The 20,027-nt window shown below is 36.8% G+C and overlaps 1 protein-coding gene across 1 annotated transcript; it reads right to left on the reverse strand.

Moving 5' to 3' along the window:
• Positions 1 to 5,040: 5,040 nt before the first annotated feature.
• tmprss3b (transmembrane serine protease 3b) lies at positions 5,041 to 17,743 on the reverse strand. Its single transcript, XM_073842570.1, has 13 exons — positions 17,675 to 17,743; positions 15,647 to 15,929; positions 15,308 to 15,430; positions 13,742 to 13,861; positions 13,483 to 13,606; positions 10,629 to 10,757; positions 9,702 to 9,748; positions 9,256 to 9,421; positions 7,483 to 7,652; positions 7,279 to 7,374; positions 7,006 to 7,133; positions 6,750 to 6,899; positions 5,041 to 5,064 (listed from the first exon to the last, which is right to left on the reverse strand). Exons 1-13 carry the CDS (start codon positions 17,741 to 17,743, stop codon positions 5,041 to 5,043), a joined length of 1,629 nt encoding a protein of 542 aa, XP_073698671.1.
• Positions 17,744 to 20,027: the final 2,284 nt, after the last annotated feature.

Below are 20,027 nucleotides of genomic sequence, written 5' to 3' on the forward strand. Positions count from 1 at the left end.
AGTTTATATCTCAATTCTAATTTTCTTTTGCAATTCTGAGTTTATATCTAACAATTTAGATTTTCTTTCGGAATTCTACGTTTATACCTTGCAATTCGTTATCGCTCAGATATGAGTTTGTATTTAGAGTCAGATGTTTTTTTTTCAGACTTGTGAGCTTGTCGCTATCATCTCACTTTTTTTCTTGCAAATAATTTTCTTTCTTGCAATTCTGAGATTATATCACTTAATTTAGATTTTTTCTTGCAACTCTGAATTTATGTCTTTAAATTCTGAGTTTATATCTTGTAATTCAGCTCTATTTCCTCATAATTTTGAGAGAAAAAAATTAAGTTAAAATTAATTAAAATAAAATACATTTTTTAGGTTAAACTTAGAATTGTAAGGCTGAAAAGTCGCAATTTCCTCTTTTAATTCTATGTTGGAATTAAAGATAAGCTTCCATACATATCTAATGTCACTTCCTGTGCAATCGGCATGGATACCGTGTCCAAAAATGATATGTTTGCAAGGTTGTGATAATGTTTATGACATTCAATGCCTGTAATTGTTGTTTAAGAAAATGTGCTTTTTAATGATTATATTGCAAAAAACTCGAACAGAAGCAAAAAAGAGAAGGACGTCAACAAGACTTTGTATTTATGTATTTTTTTTGGCAAAGGGACTCATCGTTGATGTTAAACCCCTTCGGCTCAAGCATTTATGACAGATTTCTTTTTTATTCTACGTTATTATGAACAGTTCCTAGAGTTTTTGCAGGAAAACATGTTTTAAAAAAGTGGATAAAACAAATGTTTTCAATATTTAACAATTGATTGCATGAGTTTTCATTTATTATTGTAAAGAAACATACAATATTATATTTCGAAACATATTGCTCACAATAGAATTACAAATCTATCAGTGTAAACCCCATGAGATTGGTACAGTCGAGCTGTTAGTATATTTCAGTAACAAATAAGCCAATATAATACATATATATATATATATATATATATATAATTATTATTATTATTATTATTATTTTTTTGATTAAACGTTTTGTCCCGTTTTACAAGCTGAAATTCTTCCATTTCCAGCTGTCACTTGTTTTCTAGTTCTTTAACGTGTTCAGTATGTGCTGTAGGCTGTCTGTACTGAGCGGCTTTTCATTTGCAGCAGTAGTCTTGTGATGCCATCAGTCAGATGACTAACCCGAAAGGAGAAACTCCGTTAGCTTAGCATGGGGAGGTTTAAACGCTGCACTTTGGGCTATGAGCATTTTTCTCTTTGCTTCTATAATCGCTTCTCTCACACACACACACACACACACACACACACACGGATTTGCCTTTCAGACTCTTCATTTTGTAATAAAGAACACTGTACCTGAAGGACACTTTGTTGTGTGTGATTGTATTTGTGCTTCCTGTAGTACGATCAGAGGTCATGAGCTGCATTCAAGTCAGGGTCGAGAGAGTATTTTCAGTTTATACTACAGGGACGTTGAATACTTGAATCAGTTTGGGGTGACTTGCCTGGAACGCTACAAAGTCGTGAGTCGTGATTTGAAGTCGTGATTTATGAGCTTAAAAACCTGCCTGGAACGCAGCATTATTTTCAGGGAAATGCACGGCGAACGTAGTTCCAGGCAGCTTTTGACCGCAGTACATGTCTATATCACTTCACCACACCATTTCTGTTATTTCAAAGGTCCTTTCAGCCTAAAACGGCAAAATAACTAAAACCCACAATGACACTGGCCAAACTAATAAATACAGTAAACAGCAGGATAAAAACAACAGATTATTTCCATGTTTTTGCCACAATATTACGTTTTATTATGTACGAAAAGCACATACTCAATTTTTTTCTCCCTCTCTCCCTCTAGGGTTACCACTTTTAATACCCAAAAATAAGGGGGGGGGTCGTCATCTCAAAAATGCTGCAGTAAAAAGGTTTCATATGAGTTGTGCATATAATATGGGACGTCCTGAATAAGAACTGATCATTGTTTTTTTTTTCTACTTATTAGACTCTAAAGTCTAATAATGTCCCATTTCTCAGAAAAGAACCATAAGTACAACAATAAATAAAACGGATATTAAAGCAGAAATGCAAATAAATAAGTAAGTAAAAATTCACGAGCATTTTGTAGTATTATCTCCTGGCGCGTCTAAATGAAAAGCGCTCTGCAAGCGCGTTCTCTCTGTGTTGTTTCTGAAACTACCGTAATCACTGTAATATGTGCGCACACTTTAAATCAATCGCGGCTGGCTTGACCGTGTTTTTCTGAACCGCGGCTGGCTTTACCGCAGTGATTATTTGCATGAGACGCTGCTTTAAAAAAAATTATAAAAAAATACGGGACAAAACCCGTCCCGTATTGATTCAAAACGGGACGCGCAATTTCATTCTCAAATACGGGACGATTCCGTATTTTAAGGGACGGGTGGCAACCCTATCTCCCTCACAGACGCACACACATACAGTTAGCACACTTGTTAGCATACGCGCTAATGTTGTTAGCACAGCTCTTACTTAAAAACTACTGCTGTGTCCCAATTCGCATACTTATACTATGCACTAAAAATATGTATCTTTTTGTGAATAAAAATTACATGCTTTTGAGTATGTAGCAGAATAGTAGACAAGCTTTGGAACATACTACTTCGACCTTAAAGGATGCTCTGTTGCTTAGTTACCTGAATCCTGTCACTGTTTAAACTGCCCTGTCAGTTAACATCATCTACATTTCGTTTCATTTGATTTCCTACCATATTAGAGAGAAATGAAGAGGCGCTTTCATTCACGAGTCTTTCATGCCAAGAACTCTGCTCGTGTTTGCATAATAATGCATTTAAAAGTTAATGACCAAACCTATCATTATAAAAGTTCATAATGTTGCTGCACGTGAAATATAACGCGGATAACATTAAATAAATATTTTTTATTAGGTTCCACGTTAATTATTTATCACTTAAACCCGTTGTCTACCTGTCCGTTGGTCGCGCGTATCCGCCATGATTGTAGTTTCTTAACACTTTTTATTCTCGATTGTAGTTCTAATCGAATCCCCGTTCACCGCGCAATGTGTTGTGGGCAATATTAGCCGTCAGAGTGTGCATTGATCCGCACTTCGAATTCTGTAGGTAAGTAGTAGACCATCCGGGAAACTTTTGCTGCGTCCGAAATCGCATACTGCTTCAGTAGGTTCTACATTTACATTCAAACGTACTTCATGACCGTTAAAACAGTACGTTCTGTATTGTATGAATATGGGTAGTATGAATGGAATTCGGACATACTACATCCGCCGCGTCTCCACTTTCCGCCATTTTTTCGAATAACGACTCCTCTCCTGGTGCCTGAAGTGTCCATCGGATGCGTACTGCAGAATTCGGTACGGAAGCAGTAGGTCATCCCGGTACTTCTTGCCGATTGTATTTCGTATACTATGAATTCGGACATACTACTCGCCTCACATATTGTTTTTGCGTTCTATATAGTAGGGAAGTATGCGATTTTGGACGCAGCGTTTGTAATACTTTTTTTTACATACTACTATTTGGGACATACTAATTCTATTTTCGAATACTAATTAGGCAAATAGTATGCGAATTATGAGGCAGCATACATGACAGTTTTCACACGCGACTTAACAACGGCGTGGTCTCGAAGAAAATGAATTTAAAGTTGAACTATTAGTAGAGACACTGCTGTCGGTCACTTTTGAGAGAAGCACAGACTTGAGAGAGGTAATTTACAAGCTTAATGTATCCCCCTTTCTCTTGCCGTCTGTCTGCTTGTCTGTCTGTCTGTCTGTCTAAACTTCATTATTACCTGCATTAGTTTTATTAATTTATTATTAATTTATTTAATAATTTTATTCTATTAACGGCTCAAATGTCGTTACTAGGTCTAAAATGAAGTTTTGGAATTAGTAACTATGGCATTGGATGAGCTGCGTAAAAAATGAATCCTACTCACAATAGCGTTTTAAGGACAAAAACCAGACGAATATCTTCTGAAATATAATATCTGAAATATAACATCTGATCGATGTCTTGAGGTGTGGTAACTGTAGTATAAGCGGAATAATTGACGTCGGTCCGTTGAATTGTGCAAAAATAATGCACACCCGAGGTGGTGATGCGAAATCAATTATTCCGTTTATATTCTAAGTACTACATTATTTTCTAAGAATTAAACGGCCCGTCGTCAATTATTCCTTCACTCATTTGGGGTTGTAAACAAATAAATCATTTTCTTCGGGCTAAAATCGTAATCGTGGGATTTGCTTGGTTTAACATTTATTAATTACTGGAACACTTTTTGTATATTAAATACCAAAAACAAAGAAAGTGAGGCAAGAATACAGAGATTTAGAGGAGAAAAATAGAGAATTAGGAAGATAATTTTAATATGGTAAATCTCTTAATAACATTAATTTAATGAAGATAATAAATGCATCACATGTTAAAGGGATAGTTCACCTAATAATGAACATTCTGTCATTAATTACTCACCCTGATGGCGTAAGACCTTCGTTCATCTTTGGAACATAAATTAAGGTATTTTTGATGAAATCTAAAGTAGTAAGGATTTAAAATGAAAATATCTTAATTTGTGTTCCAAAGATGAAGGTTTTAGGGGTTTGGAACGACATGAGGATAAGTAATTAATGATAGATTTTTATCATTTTTGGGTGAACTAAATCTTTAAACGTGTATACATTTGGTCTTACATACAAAAATATATGCATTAAAATGTTTTGACATGCTTGGATAAATTTATAATAAACTCAGCACAAATAAACAATATACAATAAATAGATTCAAATAAGTTTACTAAAAAAATGTATTCTATTCTAATTGAATTGTATTTAAATAAATGGGTCATACTATAATTTAGTGTACATTTCATGTCCACTGATGATAAATCTACTTATTTTCCTTAAGAAATATCATATTTTATCCATTATGAGAATACATAGTATAACCTCGTAAGGCAATTCCAAATGTTATGTATGGAAATAGAAGCTCATCCACCATGAGATGCTCAGCGTCGCTGATCCTCTTCTTTCTGAATAAAAAAAATATATTATTTGTATTTTCAAAAGAAAATACCAGTGCTTACAATGCCACAGACATTATTAGCAACTGAAGCACACAGACAGGAATTTAAAGACTATTCATCAGTTACATTTTAAATGTTGAATGTTCTTTTAATGTGAGTAAATACAAGATTTAATATCAAATGTCTTGATGAAATTAAAACCAAATGTATGGTTTGTGGTTGTGGTTGAACTGTTAAGAAGGTGCTGTTTTACAACACAATCACCACTAGATGACTCTAGTGTCCCAAAAACCTTTTCAAAGGTCAAAGAGACCCTGAGGGAGCAGGGAGTGTGTCAGTTATTCATCAGCACAAACACAGTTAATGAAATATAAATCAGAGTGTTAACTAGCCAATGGGAATAAAGTTCAGCTGTCTTCTTGTAACTGAATATCACTCTCCGCCAAAGCTCCTTTACTTACTCAGAGGCCTAGTTAACTATGACTACTTGGACTGCCTCCTCTGGGCCCAGAATTCCTTGTGACACCACTGTGGTCATCATTATCAAAATATGGTTTCATTTGCCAGTAAAAAATGTGCCTGAAAAATCTCTTGTCTCTTCCATCTGGTATAACACTTCTGTAACTTAGTATAAACCAGTTTGGACCAATACCAGACCATTATAAATCAGTCTAGACCAGTATCAGACCATTATAAACCAGTCTGGACCAGCACCATACCATTATAAACCAGTCTGGACTAGCACCAGACCATTATAAACCAGTCTGGACCAGCACCAGACCATTATAAACCAGTCTGGACTAGCACCAACCCATAATAAACTAGCCTGGACAGGCATCCACCTAGCATAAAACAGTCAGGACCAGCACCAGACCATTATAAACCAGTCTGAACCAGCATCCGACAAGCATAAAACAGTCTGGACCAGCACAGAACCAGTATAAAATAGTCTGGACCAGTACCAGACCATTGTAAACCAGCCTGGACTAGCATCCGACTAGCATAAAAAAGTCTGAACCAGTACAAGTCCATTGTAAACCAGTCTAAACCAGCATCCGATAAGCATAAAACAGTCTAGATCAGTACACCACACCATTATAAACCAGTCTGGACCAGCACCACACCATTATAAACCAGTCTGGACCAGCACCACACCATTATAAACCAGTCTGGACCAGCACCACACCATTATAAACCAGTCTGGACCGGGATTCGACTGGCAAAAAAAAGTCTGGACCAGGATCAGACCATTATAAACCAGTTTGGACCAGTACCAGACCGTTATAAATTAGTCTAGACCAGTACCAGACCATTATAAACAGTTTGGACTAGCAAAATACCAGTACAAACCAGTCGTATAGTTATTTATTTACTTATTTTTAAGAACATTATTATTTAATTATTAAAATTTTTGCATTTTATTGTAAGTAAAAATGTAATGTGTAGGACCTAACAAGCATGAAAAACATAAATAATATTACTAATCATTTTAATAATGATAATTGCATTTTGTTAATACTTGCATACTTAAAAAAAGTTGGAAGCACATTGAAGGTCAAAGTTCAAAGGAAGAAGGCTGTTCAAATGTTTCCCACCACATTGAAAAAGTTGTTTCCAGCCTTCAACATTTTGTAAAAAAGAAAGTGTATTTATTTATTCATTTGTAGTAGAAAAACTCTTTTTTGATATACCTCCATCTGTTGCTGAATCCATGTGAGAGCTTCACTTATGCTGGTGTAAATTCCTGGTTTGTTTTTTTGTCCACAGCTCTCAGCCCAGCTGGCTGCCCCCACCAATGTCCACCCGGACCCCCGACAGGCCAGCGGCCCTCCGCTGTCCCCCTATAGACAGAAGACAAGGGGTTCAACTAAGGTGCAAATACATTTAAGAATGCTTGTTTTAATAATGGATATTGTAGTTCATTGTGATGATATTCAGATGCGATACCGGACATGTTCCAGCATTATCCTTTGAGAATCCTGTACAGATGTTCCAGGAGGTCAGACCCAGTCTGCGGCAGTCTCTGCTGGACAGTAATGGGACCTGAGCAGAATGTAGGGACACACTGGCCTCTCCTGCACAACACACACGTGCATTCTGAAGAGTTGACTCAAAAGATACACTTAACCACAAGTATTTGCACAAGGAATACTAGCCGTTCAACTATTTTCTATTAAGTGCCCTTAAAAGTGTACCAACACCTGTTGGATCCATACTCACCACCATCCACTGTGGCTCCCCAGCCTGAGATCAAACACATCTGTCCATCCTCAAAGCTCTCGCCATACCTGGGCAAACAGATGGGTGCTACATTGTCTGGGAAAAGTGAAAAAGAGATATATTGTAGTAAAACCATAATTATATTGTCATTTAAAAGTCTTTTTAAGCAAAGTCTATTTATAGTGACAAGAAGCAAATACTTACCATTAAAAGACAGAGGTAGTTTTAGCTTTATCAGCGCTATGTCGTAGCTATGTTCTCCTGGCCTGTAGTTGGCATGGTAGATGATTTTCTCCACAGAGAGAGCTCCAGATCCACTCAATGGCTGGTCTATTATTCCAGCATACACGGCCCATAACACTGGCTGAGCAAAGCTTTGAACAAAAACAAAATCACAAATTTAAGAACTGAACCATCATATACTAATCTGGACGAGCACAGAGCTGGTGTAAACTAGGCTGGATCAGTATCAGATCAGCATAAACCAATCAGGACTAGCACAGAACCAGAAGAAACCAGTCTGGACTAGCTTGAATCAGACTGGATCAGTACAGAACCAGTAAAAGCCAGTCTAGACTGGTACCAGATCAGGAAAAAAAAGCTTGGACCAGCACCAGACCAGAATAAGCAGACTGGACCACTACAGAACCAGACTAAATGAGTCTAAACCAGTACAAAACCAGCGTACACCAATCTGGATTGGTAACAGGCCAGATTAAAACAATCTGGACCAGCACCAGACCTGCATAAACCAGACTGAACTGGCACAAAATCAGTATAAAAAGCTCTGACTATCTTCAGTCCTGCATAAATCAGTATGCACTAGCACAAAACCAGTATAAACCAGTTTGGACCATCATCTTACAACCATAAAAAAGTCTAGACCAGCACAGAAATAGTGTAAGACAGTCTGGACCAGCACCAGACCAAAATAAACCAGTCTGGGCCAGCAGCCAACTAGCATAAACCAGTTTGGACCAGCACAGAACCAGTATAAAACAGTCTGGACCAGCACAGAACCATTATAAACCAGTCTGGACCAGCACAGAACCAGTATAAACTAGTATGGACTGGCATTAAACTAGCATAAAACAGTCTGGACCAGTACCAGACCATTATTAACCAGTCTGGACCAGCATCAGACTATAATTAACCAGTCTAGACCATCACAAACCCATTATAAACAGGCCTGAACCAGCACCGGCCAAATATAAACCAGCACAGAACTAGAACAAACCAGTCTAGACCAACACCAGAGCACAGAACCAGCATAAACTAGTCTGGACTGACATCCAGATAGCATAAACCAGTCTGGACCAGCACAGAACCAGTATAAAACAGTCTGGACTAGTATCCAACTAGCATAAAACAGTCTTGACCAGCACAGAACCAGAATAAACTAGTCTAAACTTGTATAATCCAACTAACATAAAACAGTCTGGAACAGTACCAGACCATTATTAAACAGTCTGGACCAGCATCAGACCATAATTAACCAGTCTAGTCCATCACAAACTATAGGATGGATACCCGAGCCGAGCCCGACGGGCCGGGCCGGGTTCAGACAGATATTTCGTAAGGAAACTAGGGTTCGAGTCGGGCTCGGTCACATCAGCGCTATAGTGCGCCTGTGTTATAACAGCGCTTTTTGCCCCGTGTGCACTGATGCGCTCATCTGTTGACATTTCCGAACGCCTTCCTACAGTTGCTTAATAAACACACAAAATAGACCAAAACCAAATCACCATAAACCAGTCTGGAGCATCACAAAACAAGCTCAGACTTGTTTTTTGTAGAAAGGATGATATGAGTGTGTGTGTGTGTGTGTGTGTGTGTGTGTGTGTGTGTGTGTGTGTGTGTGTGTGTGTGTGTGTGTGTGTGTGTGTGTGTGTGTGTGTGTGTGTGTGTGTGTCTGTGTGTGTCTGTGTGTGTGTGTGTGTGTGTGTGTGTGTGTGTGTGTGTGTGTGTCATACTCACCCGTACACACAGTGTGCAGCAGTGAGAATCCAGTGCTCACTGATGACTGATCCTCCACACAGATGCTGGTTCTGGTAATGCAGACTGACCTGCCACGGTACCATCCCAGACCCCGACACATTCCCTCCCATAATGCGACTGCGGATGGCTGGCCTGGAGCCACACTCTGCACCACAACACACAAACTGGATCTGAGTGAAAAACTCAGCGACACAATGCAAAAGTCACCATTGTTTTATAACATTTGGTTATAGTTGATAAGTTAGCGAGTTCTGGGTGATTTCTAAGTGTTTACTGATTAAACGTCATACACGCAATATTGCTTATATGAAGAATTAAACTTTTATGACAGTCTCAAACAAGTGTGAGTCACCAAAGCAATCAAAAACTAATTGTGGTGCCATTTATCTTTCATTTTAAAAAAGAAAAGAAAAAAAACAACTCACCTATACACTTGACAGCAGTCACCATACCAGAACGGCATTGTGTCTTTCTGGAATAATAGAAAATACACTTTTAGTGCTATTAATATCTTTTTGTCTGTCTGAACTACACACACAGTTAACGGTTTTCAGGTTTCATTTCTATGCTTCTATGCTATGTATTAAAAAAAACAAATCAACTCTCATTTTTATTCCAGCTTGGAGTCAAGCTTTCCTTTTTTAAGACAGCATTTGCTGAAAGTAAGAGATCTACCAGCTTTGGGACTCAGAGACAGTTCTGACTGCTTTATCAAGGGCTAAAGACACTCCTGAGAATAAATCTACAAAAGCACTTTAGATTTTTTGGAGTCAGTATTGAACAATCTGCCATGTAATGCATCAGTCACTGGACTGATCTCATTTGACAGTCTTTAGCCTGAGCAATTGTTCCTCAGGCTTGAGTCAATTTGATTAAGATCTGAGAAAAAAGAGGGACTGTAGTGCTCATTTTTAAGCCAAGACAGAACAATCAGACATGAGGAAAAAATACCTCATGGTTCACTGAAGGAGTCAACAGTGACGTTAGTCTTAATCAGACTTGAAGCTTAAAGGAATAGTTCACCCAAAAATTTAAATTGACTGAAAATGTAATTTACACACTGAGGACAACTGAGGGACTCATATGCAACTATTACAGTAGGTTCAAACACTCACTGATGCTTCAGAAGGAAAAACTATGTATTAAGAGCCGGGGGGTGGAAACTTTTGAAGAAAAAAGAAGGTGTACATTTTTCATATTTTGGCTAAATATATATATATATATTTCATTTAGTATTGCCCTTCCGAAGCTACAGAACATACTTACATGTGTCCCAGAAGACAAAATAAGTTAAATGTACCATGATCTTCAAATTTAAAAAGCTTTCACCTCCGATATAAAAGAAAGTTTACCTGAGGTTTGAAGAGTTTTGGATCTTGAAGCTGTCTTGAAAGCCTGTTTTGTTGATATTAAGAGCCACTAAATTATTCTGAAAGACCGTTTCAATGGAGGAGATGGGAACATCAATAGAGCTCACAAAACTACAATCAGAAGAGAGAGAGAAAAAAAGCAATCATTAGTCAAATGACACAACTGGAAAAAGGTTTGAATTGACTGTGAATTGGCTGTAAAATCAAAAAATTATATAAGCCTTCTCACGGAAATCGTTTTATAGTTAATAAATGTTAAAATACACAAAACTATATTAAGAAACTGTAATCAATCATTATTTTTGACCAAAAAAAACTAGTAAATTCAAGTGCCAAGATCTCAAACTTTAAGACAGACCAGACGACTGCAGATGTTAAATGTAACATCTTGACCTAGTTGAGGTGAAACAGTGTTTGCCGTGATGATTTTCCTTTCTTTCATTTAATGGCAGACTGATTTTAATTGGATTAACTATGCAGGTAATGAGGCCACCGGGAACAGAGGCACATTATTATTCGTAGACACCCACACAGTGCAAGAACACAGTCACACAAGCACACACGCAAGGAACGTATAACCATATTTCTGTTTAAAAAGAGGAAATCCCTGCTTTGCTTGGGGAAATGAATTTTCCTGAAATAGCAGGCATGGGGAGATGATCGTTTTGCCTCCGTTGTTAGTCAACGGACATGAAGAGAATAATTGCAGTCCTAGGATCTAAAGTTACAGAGATTACAGTCGAGATCTTTCACAGCTGTCCCACTGATGGCTGATGCTGTAAATAGCAGAGCTCTATAAAAAATGCACAAAATTTGTGATTCTAAATGAAACTTTAATGTAGAACTAAAAGTTCAATTGTTAAATATTTTACATTTCATATATTCCCCAAGGCCAAGACCCACTGGGGGGCTTTACCAAATTGGTTTGTACTGGTTCTGTGCTGGCTCAGACTGGTTTACAATGGTCGGGTTCGGGTCCAGGCTGTGTTATGCTAGTTGGATACTAGTCAAGACTAGTTTATACTGGTTCTGCATTGGTCCAGATTGTATATGGTGATCTGGTTTTGGACTAGACTGGTTTGCACTGGTTCTGTGCTGGCCCAGATGGGTTTAAACTTTATATTGGTCTGGTGCTGATTTAAACTAGCTTATAATGTGTCTGTAATGGTCTAGACTGGTTTATCATGGCCTGATGCTGGTCCAAACAGGTTTATATTTTTTTATGGTGCTAGTTCAGACTGGTTTATAATGGTTCAGTGATGGCCAAGACATGTTAATAATGGTCTGATGCTGGTCCAGATAGGTTTATATCGGTCTGGTTCTGGTCCAGACTGTTTAATGCTAGCTAGATGCTAGTTTAGACTGGTTTATACTTGTTCTGTGCTGGTCCAGACTGGTTTATGGTGGTCTAGTACTGGTCTACACTGTTTTATGATAGTTGGATGCTAGTCCATACTGGTTTATAATGGTCTAGTTCTGGTCCAGACTGGTTTATGGTGGTCTGGTGCTGGCCCAGACTGATTTATAATGGTTTGGTACTGGTCTAGACTGTTTTATACTGGTCACATGCTAGTCCATACTGGTTTATAATGGTCTCGTTCTGGTCCAGAGTGGTTGATGGTGATCTGGTAAATGGTCCAGACTGTTTTATGGTAGTCGGATGCTAATCCAGACTAGTTTACAATGGTCTGTTTCTGGCCCAGACTGTTTATTGCTAGCTAGATGCTAGTTCAGACTGGTTTATACTTGCTCTTTGCTGGTCCAGACTGGTTTATGGTGGTCTGTTACTGGTCTAGACTGTTTTATGATAGTTGGATGCTGGTCCATACTGGTTTATGGTAGTCTGGTGCTGGCACAGACTGATTTATAATGGTCTGGTACTGGTCCAGACTGTTTTTATGCTAGTCTGTGCTGATTTATAATGGTCTTGTTCTGGTTCAGACTGGTTTATGATGGTCTGGTGCTGGCCAGACTGATTTAAAATGGCCTGGTACTGGTCTAGACTGTTCAGTGCTAGTCGGGTGCTAGTCCAGACTAGTTTATAATGGTCTGGTTGTGGTCCAGACTGTTTAATGCAAGTTAGATGCTAGTTCAGACTGGTTTATACTGGTTCTGTGCTGGTCCAGACTGTTTTATGCTAGGGGGCTACAAGTTGACTAAGGGGTTCCCATTGTCTTTGAAAACCTTGATATACTGTAAGAGGGAATTTTAAAATTGCAATTTCTAGACCTGAAATTAATAAAATCTTTAAATTGAAATCATAAAATCCCATGTAGATTAAAAAAATTAACTTTTCTATTTTTATAGTTTTTTTTTTTTTAACCCTTATCCGGTAAATCACAAACAACCAGAAAAATCATATAAAAGAGTAGGAACTCTGAAGAACTTTAGGCTCTGACAATTATTTTAAGTTTGACTTAGTTCATTTGAATCTATTGACACTATTTTAATTTACTGATGAGTAAAGTTTAAAAACAAGTAGCTTTTTTACATGAGATATACCAGACAAAAACAGACAAGAAGTACACAAATCCTGCTGGCAAAAAGCTCAATGAAAGTGCTCAGTCACAAAAATCAATCACATAAAAATGTTAGCACACCAGAGCTCCAAAAATGATTTAAACTGACATTTCAAACCATATGGCCTGATGAAGAGTCTGACTCAAAAAAATCTTTTTTGTTGAACATGCATTAAATTATTTCTTCCTATTTTGGATCTCTGGAGCAACAGTTTTTTCTTGCTGTGCTATTGCTTCTTTATTATGCAAAATGCAATCCATCTGCTCCAAAATTTAAATTAGAAAGATTCTGCGTAGTACATTGTAATTTTTTGTACCTGTTGTATCCCAGTTGTCTGCAGGCTACAGAGACCAGGTGAGAATCCCAGCCTTCAGAGCACACAGTCCTCCATGAGCCCTTACTGAACACCTGCAGCACAGAGCTCCTGCCACTCACACGCACTGACAGACAGAGAGAGAGAGAGAGAGAGAGAGATGTAAGAGTCAGGTTTTAATGCTTTTAAAAACAATAAATAGGGTCACTATTGATTTCATGTTGATTTTAAGGTCAAAAAGAGACTGATAGGTTCAACCCACCACAGTTGAGCTCATCTTCTCCATCTCCACAGTCCTCGACTCCATCACACACAGCATTTCTGCTAATACACTGAACCGACGACAAACAGCGAAACTTGCCTGAGCAACTTTTCAGACCCACTGGAGAAAAAGAGATCAAATGCATAGCAGTGACACACACACTCCTCTCTAAAAGAAGTTAAAACAACCATCTGTTAGCAGTGAGCTGTCGTCATAGAGCAGGGTGAAGCTCATTAAACATTTACAGTTCCCAAAGCTCAGGATGTTTCATTAGTAAAAAGGACACTTACTCACCTTCACACATATATTTTCTTGCCATGTTGGAGACTTTCTTTTGACTTCTCTTGTCTGTTACTGAGCAAATAATATGTGACCCTGGACCACAAAACCAGTCATAAGGTTAAATTTTACAAAACTGAGATGTATACATCACATGAAAGCTCATTAATAAGCTTTCTATTGATGCATTGTTTGTTAGGATAGGACAATATTTGGCCGAGATACATCTATTTGAAAATCTGGAATCTAAGGGTGCAAAAAAATCAAAATACTGAGAAAATCACCTTTAAAGTTGTCCAAATTAAGTTCTTAACAATGCATATTACTAATCAAAAATTACATTTTGATATATTTATAGTAGGAATTTTACAAAAAATCTTCATGGAACATGATCTTTACTTAATTTCCTAATGATTTTTGGCATAAAAGAAAAATCAATAATTTTGACCCATACTATGTATTTTTGGCTATTGCTACAAATATACCCCAGCGACTTAAGAATGGTTTTGTGGTCCAGGGTCACATATTTCCTTTCCCCTAAGCCTATACCTGATCCTCACATAAATTTTTCTGCACTTTTTCATTGACATTAAGACATTATTTAGTTTGTTTAGTCATGTTTAGGCAAAATATCTGAATTTTTTTTTTTTTGAAAAGGTCTCTTGTGCTCAGCAAGGCCACATTTATTCAATCAAAAATACAGTAAAAAATGCAATATTGTGAAATATTATTACAACTTACTAGAACTGTCTTCTAAATAAATATATATTTTAAATATAAATGTAATATATTCCTGTGATGCAAAGATGATCCTTCAGAAATCAGTCTAATATGATGATGTGCTGCTCAAGAAACAATTTAGTATTGTTTTGTATTATTATTTGAAAATGTTTACATCTTTTTCAGGATTCTTTGATAAATAGAAAGTTCGGAAGAACAGCATTTATTTGAAACAATAACATTTTAAATGCCTTTACTGTCACTTTAGATTGATTGAATGCAAATTAAATCACAAAATTTTATCACAAAACTATTAGGCAGCACAACTGTTGTCAATATTAATAATAAGAAGAAATGTTTTTTGAGCAGCAAATCAGCATATTAGAATGATTTCTAAAGTGACCCTGAAGACTGTGGTAATTATGCTGAAATTCAGTGTTGCCATCACAGGAATAAATTGCATTTACATGAATATATCATAGTTTTTCAGCTAAAGATGTCTTTGGACTAAATAACATCTGAGAAAACATTTGCTCCCAAATTATGAGAAAACACACACACACTCACCTCCCAAACCTATTCCTAGAATCAGAATCAAGACAATTAACAAGCCCAGGATGATGAGCAGAGCTAGAAATCTGCGAGACACATACGGCCAACACAAAGACTTCAAGTCTGACAGCCTTTCTCCTGAGAGACAGAGAAAGAGAGGGAGAGAGACGGGTGAATTAAATCAGTCTGCTAAAGGCCAGTGCTGCCAGCCGAGTAAGACTGATTAGATCACTTTTAGCACTTCAAGTGTCTCTCTGTCCTCTAACCCCTGTGTAACTGGCCGTGTAAACCACAAGCTATTTCAGATTGTACTTGAACAGGGTGACACACTAAGAAAGCGAGAAGTCCGCTTACCATTTAAAAAGGGCTGGACCTTGATGACGGGCACACCTGGGCTGGGTGGGATCTGAATGTTATGGACTTTATACACAGGCAGTGGAGCCGACACCACGGCGGGCAGCTCAACGGGGACGTGAGGGTCCTGCGAGTCTGGGTCGTAAAAGTGACTCGAATGGCTGTTTTGACTGCTGAAGGAGCTCACGTTGAAAGTGGTGGGCGTCTCGACTACAGGAAGATCCTCTTCTGTAACAGAGACCAACTCAAGAGCGCCAGATTCAGTGCCGTCCTCTACCGCTTCCTGAGAAAGTGTGAGAACAACAACAAAAAAGAGTCACTTTTAAATTATATCAAGATATACACAACCAGTCAAAGTCACGATTTGGTCTGTTACCCGGATGCACGGCCATATTGGATATACTCGGATGTAAACAACAGCATTGATTGCATGGTTAATGTACTACTGAATAAGTTGTTCTGCTAATTTATGCTGTCTAAACTATATGTGGAAGCTACTAAATGATATAGAGAAAGACTAAGTAAGCAGGAAAGGGTGCAGTATTTTGACAAACTAAAGTTAATAGGTGGTAAAGATACATACAAGCAGTTTTAATTAAGATATTAGCCTAATATTTCACCTACCTGACCGGAAATGATAAGAACAAACATTTTATTTTTTATGACTTTGAAATAAGTCGTGTCATTAAGGCTGTGATTATTTGATCAAAAATACAGTAAAAGCTGTAATATTATTAGAATTTAAAATAACTGTTTTCTATTTGAATACTTTTTAAAATGTAATTTATTCCTGTGATGCAAAGCTAAATTTTCAGCATTATTACTCCAGTCTGCAGTGTCACATGATCCTTCAAAATTATTCTAATATGATTTGATGCTTAAGCAACATTTATTATTATTACTGTTGAAAACAGTTCCATTCATTTTTGATGAATACAAAATTCAAAAGAACAGCGTTTATTTAAAATGGAAATCTAATGAATAATCTTATATACCGGAAATGCTGAATAGTAGTGTATCACGATTTCTACAAAAAAATACTGTTTTCAATCATGTGATCATGTGACACTGAAGACTGGAGTAATGATGCTGAAAATTCAGCTTGATTTAGCAACAATTGTTTAAAAATGTACTAATATTTCACAATATTACAATTATTACCTTTTTCCTGAATTTATGAACAAATAAATGCAGTCTTGGTGAGCATAAAAGACTCCTTTCAAAACATTAAAAAAATTCCCAATCATTTCAAAATTTTGCATGTTTGTATATTTATGGGAAAAAAATGTTTTTGGTGATGCTTAAAGTAAACAGTGTCTAAATAATTCAGAAATTAGAAGAACAAAAAGGCTTAAAAGGCTTAAATTCTTGAAAAAAGCAAAGTTTTTTTACCATAATCTATTATTGTTTAGCATATTAAAAAATAAGGAGTGAGCCTATTTTGTTTTGAAATATTAGTAGTGAATTAGTAGTAGTAGTCCACCAAATCAAAGTTTATACATTCAGCATTTTTGTGTATTTGAACCCATTCCAACAATGACTGTATGATTTTGAGATCCATCTTTTCACACTGAGGGACTCATATGCAACTACTACAGGAGGTTCAAATGCTCACTGATGCACTGATGAAAGAAAAAGGATGCATTTTAAACCGGGGTGTTTTCATTTAGTACTACCCTTTAGAGGCTACAGAAGACAGTTACATGTTTCCCAGAAGACAAAATAAGTTACATTTACCCTGATCTTGAAATGTTCAAAAAGTTTTCACCCTCCGGCTCTTAATGCATTTTGTTTCCTTCTGAAGCATCAGTGAGCGTTTGAACCTTCTGTAATAGTTGCATATGAGTCCCTCAGTTGTCCTCAATTACAAAAACAAGAGCACATGATGGAAAGTGTGACACCTGAGGAAATGTTGGAGCTGCTGTGTTAGACTCACCTCGTCAACCTTGATAAAATTTAAAAGCGTCTGAAACACAAGGACACCCGCAAACAGTCTGACATGAAATACTGCTGGTCATGCTTCCTTACCCTCTCCTGTCGGCTTCCTCCCTGTGAAACTGGCCGCTCCGTCTCTTCTGCTGTCTGGGAAGAAGCCATGACTCTGCTTTCGTCCTCTCATCTTCACTCCATCTTGGATGACAGTGACAACGATCCACTTAGGAAGTGAAAAAGTGATACAGGGAATCCAAGGACCTCGGTCTATTTAATCCTTGTCAGAAAGAATGAAGGATGAATTATTCCCAGCGAGTCCAAATCCAAGTAACTGCCTGTGAAATTAGCTTCTGAGAAATTGAGAAATGAAGCGGCTAATTTAAAGGTGACTAACTAGAGCTACAGATCTGTCCTTCTGAGTGACTTCATATCTTATTCTTGTTCCTCTCTCTGTCTCTCTGCGCCACACCTGCTCTTGAGCTCAAAGTGACACCTGAGCAGGTGTGCAGCAGTGTTTTGTCATGTCACTACAGCTGTGGATCAGGTAATGCTGGACAGTCTCAGCTTCTGAGATCCGGTTACATTGAAAGGTCAGGCAGGAGCGCCAAGCATGGAAAGGTCAACAGCCTTTAGGCTGTTCTCTAATTGAACCTCCAGGCCCTGTAATTATATTCATCAAGGACCTTGCGGTTAGATATATGCTTTTTTAAATAGATTTAAATTCAATTAAAAAACAACTTGGTAACACTTTACAACAAGGCGTAATTTGTCAACAATAATGTATTAACTAACATAAACAAACAGTGAACAATACATTTATTACACTATTAATCTTTGTTAATGTTAGATAAAAAATAAAGATGTTCATTGTTAGTTTATGTCAGTTCACAGTGCATTAACTAATGTTAACAAACACAACTTATGGTTTTAATAATGCATTAGTAAATGCTGAAATAAACATTAACTAAGATTAATAAATGCTCTAGAAGTATTGTTCATTCTTAGTCCACATTAACTAATGTAGTTAACTAATGTTAACTAATGAACCTTATTGTAAAGTGTTGCCCACAACTTTTATTATAAACATAAAACATTTTTAGTTTCTGTTAAAAGACTTTAATTTATATACATAATATTTATAATATAATATATATATAATATATATTTTTTCTATATTATAATATATCGTTTTTTTATTTGTTTTGATATTTTTTGTGGGCTTAAAGTAAAATATGTCAGAGAATGGTGAAAAATCCACAATCTTTGTGTTTATTTTGTTTACAATTTTGTTCACATTCAAAATTGTCAGTGTATTTTTATTTTAGAAAAAATCCATTAAATTTAATTTAAAATTTAAAAAAAATTGTTTTATATATATACAGGTCCTTCTCAAAAAATTAGCATATTGTGATAAAGTTCATTATTTTCAGTAATGTACTGATAAACATTAGACTTTCATATATTTTAGATTCATTACACACATTTGAAAGTAGTTCAAGCCTTTTATTGTTTTAAGATTGATGATTTTGGCATACAGCTCATGAAAACCCAAAATTCCTATCTCAAAAAATTAGCATATTTCATCCGACCAATAAAAGAAAAGTGTTTTTAATACAAAAAAAGTCAACCTTCAAATAATTATGTTCAGTTATGCACTCAATACTTGGTCGGGAATCCTTTTGCAGAAATGACTGCTTCAATGCGGCGTGGCATGGAGGCAATCAGCCTGTGGCACTGCTGAGGTGTTATGGAGGCCCAGGATGCTTCGATAGCGGCCTTAAGCTCATCCAGAGTGTTGGGTCTTGCGTCTCTCAACTTTCTCTTCACAATATCCCACAGATTCTCTATGGGGTTCAGGTCAGGAGAGTTGGCTGGCCAATTGAGCACAGTAATACCATGGTCAGTAAACGATTTACCAGTGGTTTTGGCACTGTGAGCAGGTGCCAGGTCGTGCTGAAAAATGAAATCTTCATCTCCATAAAGCTTTTCAGCAGATGGAAGCATGAAGTGCTCCAAAATCTCCTGATAGCTAGCTGCATTGACCCTGCCCTCGATAAAACTTTGGGTTTTCATGAGCTGTATGCCAAAATCATCAATATTAAAACAATAAAAGGCTAGAACTACTTTCGAATGTGTGTAATGAATCTAAAATATATGAAAGTCTAATGTTTATCAGTACATTACAGAAAATAATGAACTTTATCACAATATGCTAATTTTTTGAGAAGGACCTTGAGAGAGAGAGAGAGAGAGAGAGAGAGACTATATAAATACAAAAACAAAAAGGAAGAAAATTGTAAACTGTCTGTGTTTGTAGATTGTAATAAAAGAAAAAAAATCTTGTTAAAAGACTGAATTTTGGGGGAAAACAGTTGTTTGGCATAATCTATTACTTTTTTAGGATGATAAAAAAAAAAGAAGCAGTACAGCTCTGTTAGTAATAAATATC

Source organism: Garra rufa, chromosome 6, assembly GCF_049309525.1.
Source record: "Garra rufa chromosome 6, GarRuf1.0, whole genome shotgun sequence".
Taxonomy (NCBI): Eukaryota; Metazoa; Chordata; class Actinopteri; order Cypriniformes; family Cyprinidae; genus Garra; species Garra rufa.

Bases quoted from the DNA above. Each gene is read 5' to 3' on its own strand.
- tmprss3b (XM_073842570.1), bottom strand. From the start codon at position 17,743: ATGGCTTCTTCCCAGACAGCAGAAGAGACGGAGCGGCCAGTTTCACAG. The intron at 13,862-15,307 runs GTGAGTGTGTGT...CTTTTTCTCCAG, and splicing joins TCTAGGAATAGGTTTGGGAG to TGGGTCTGAAAAGTTGCTCA. The intron at 10,758-13,482 runs GTACAAAAAATT...TTCTGATTGTAG, and splicing joins AGACAACTGGGATACAACAG to TTTTGTGAGCTCTATTGATG.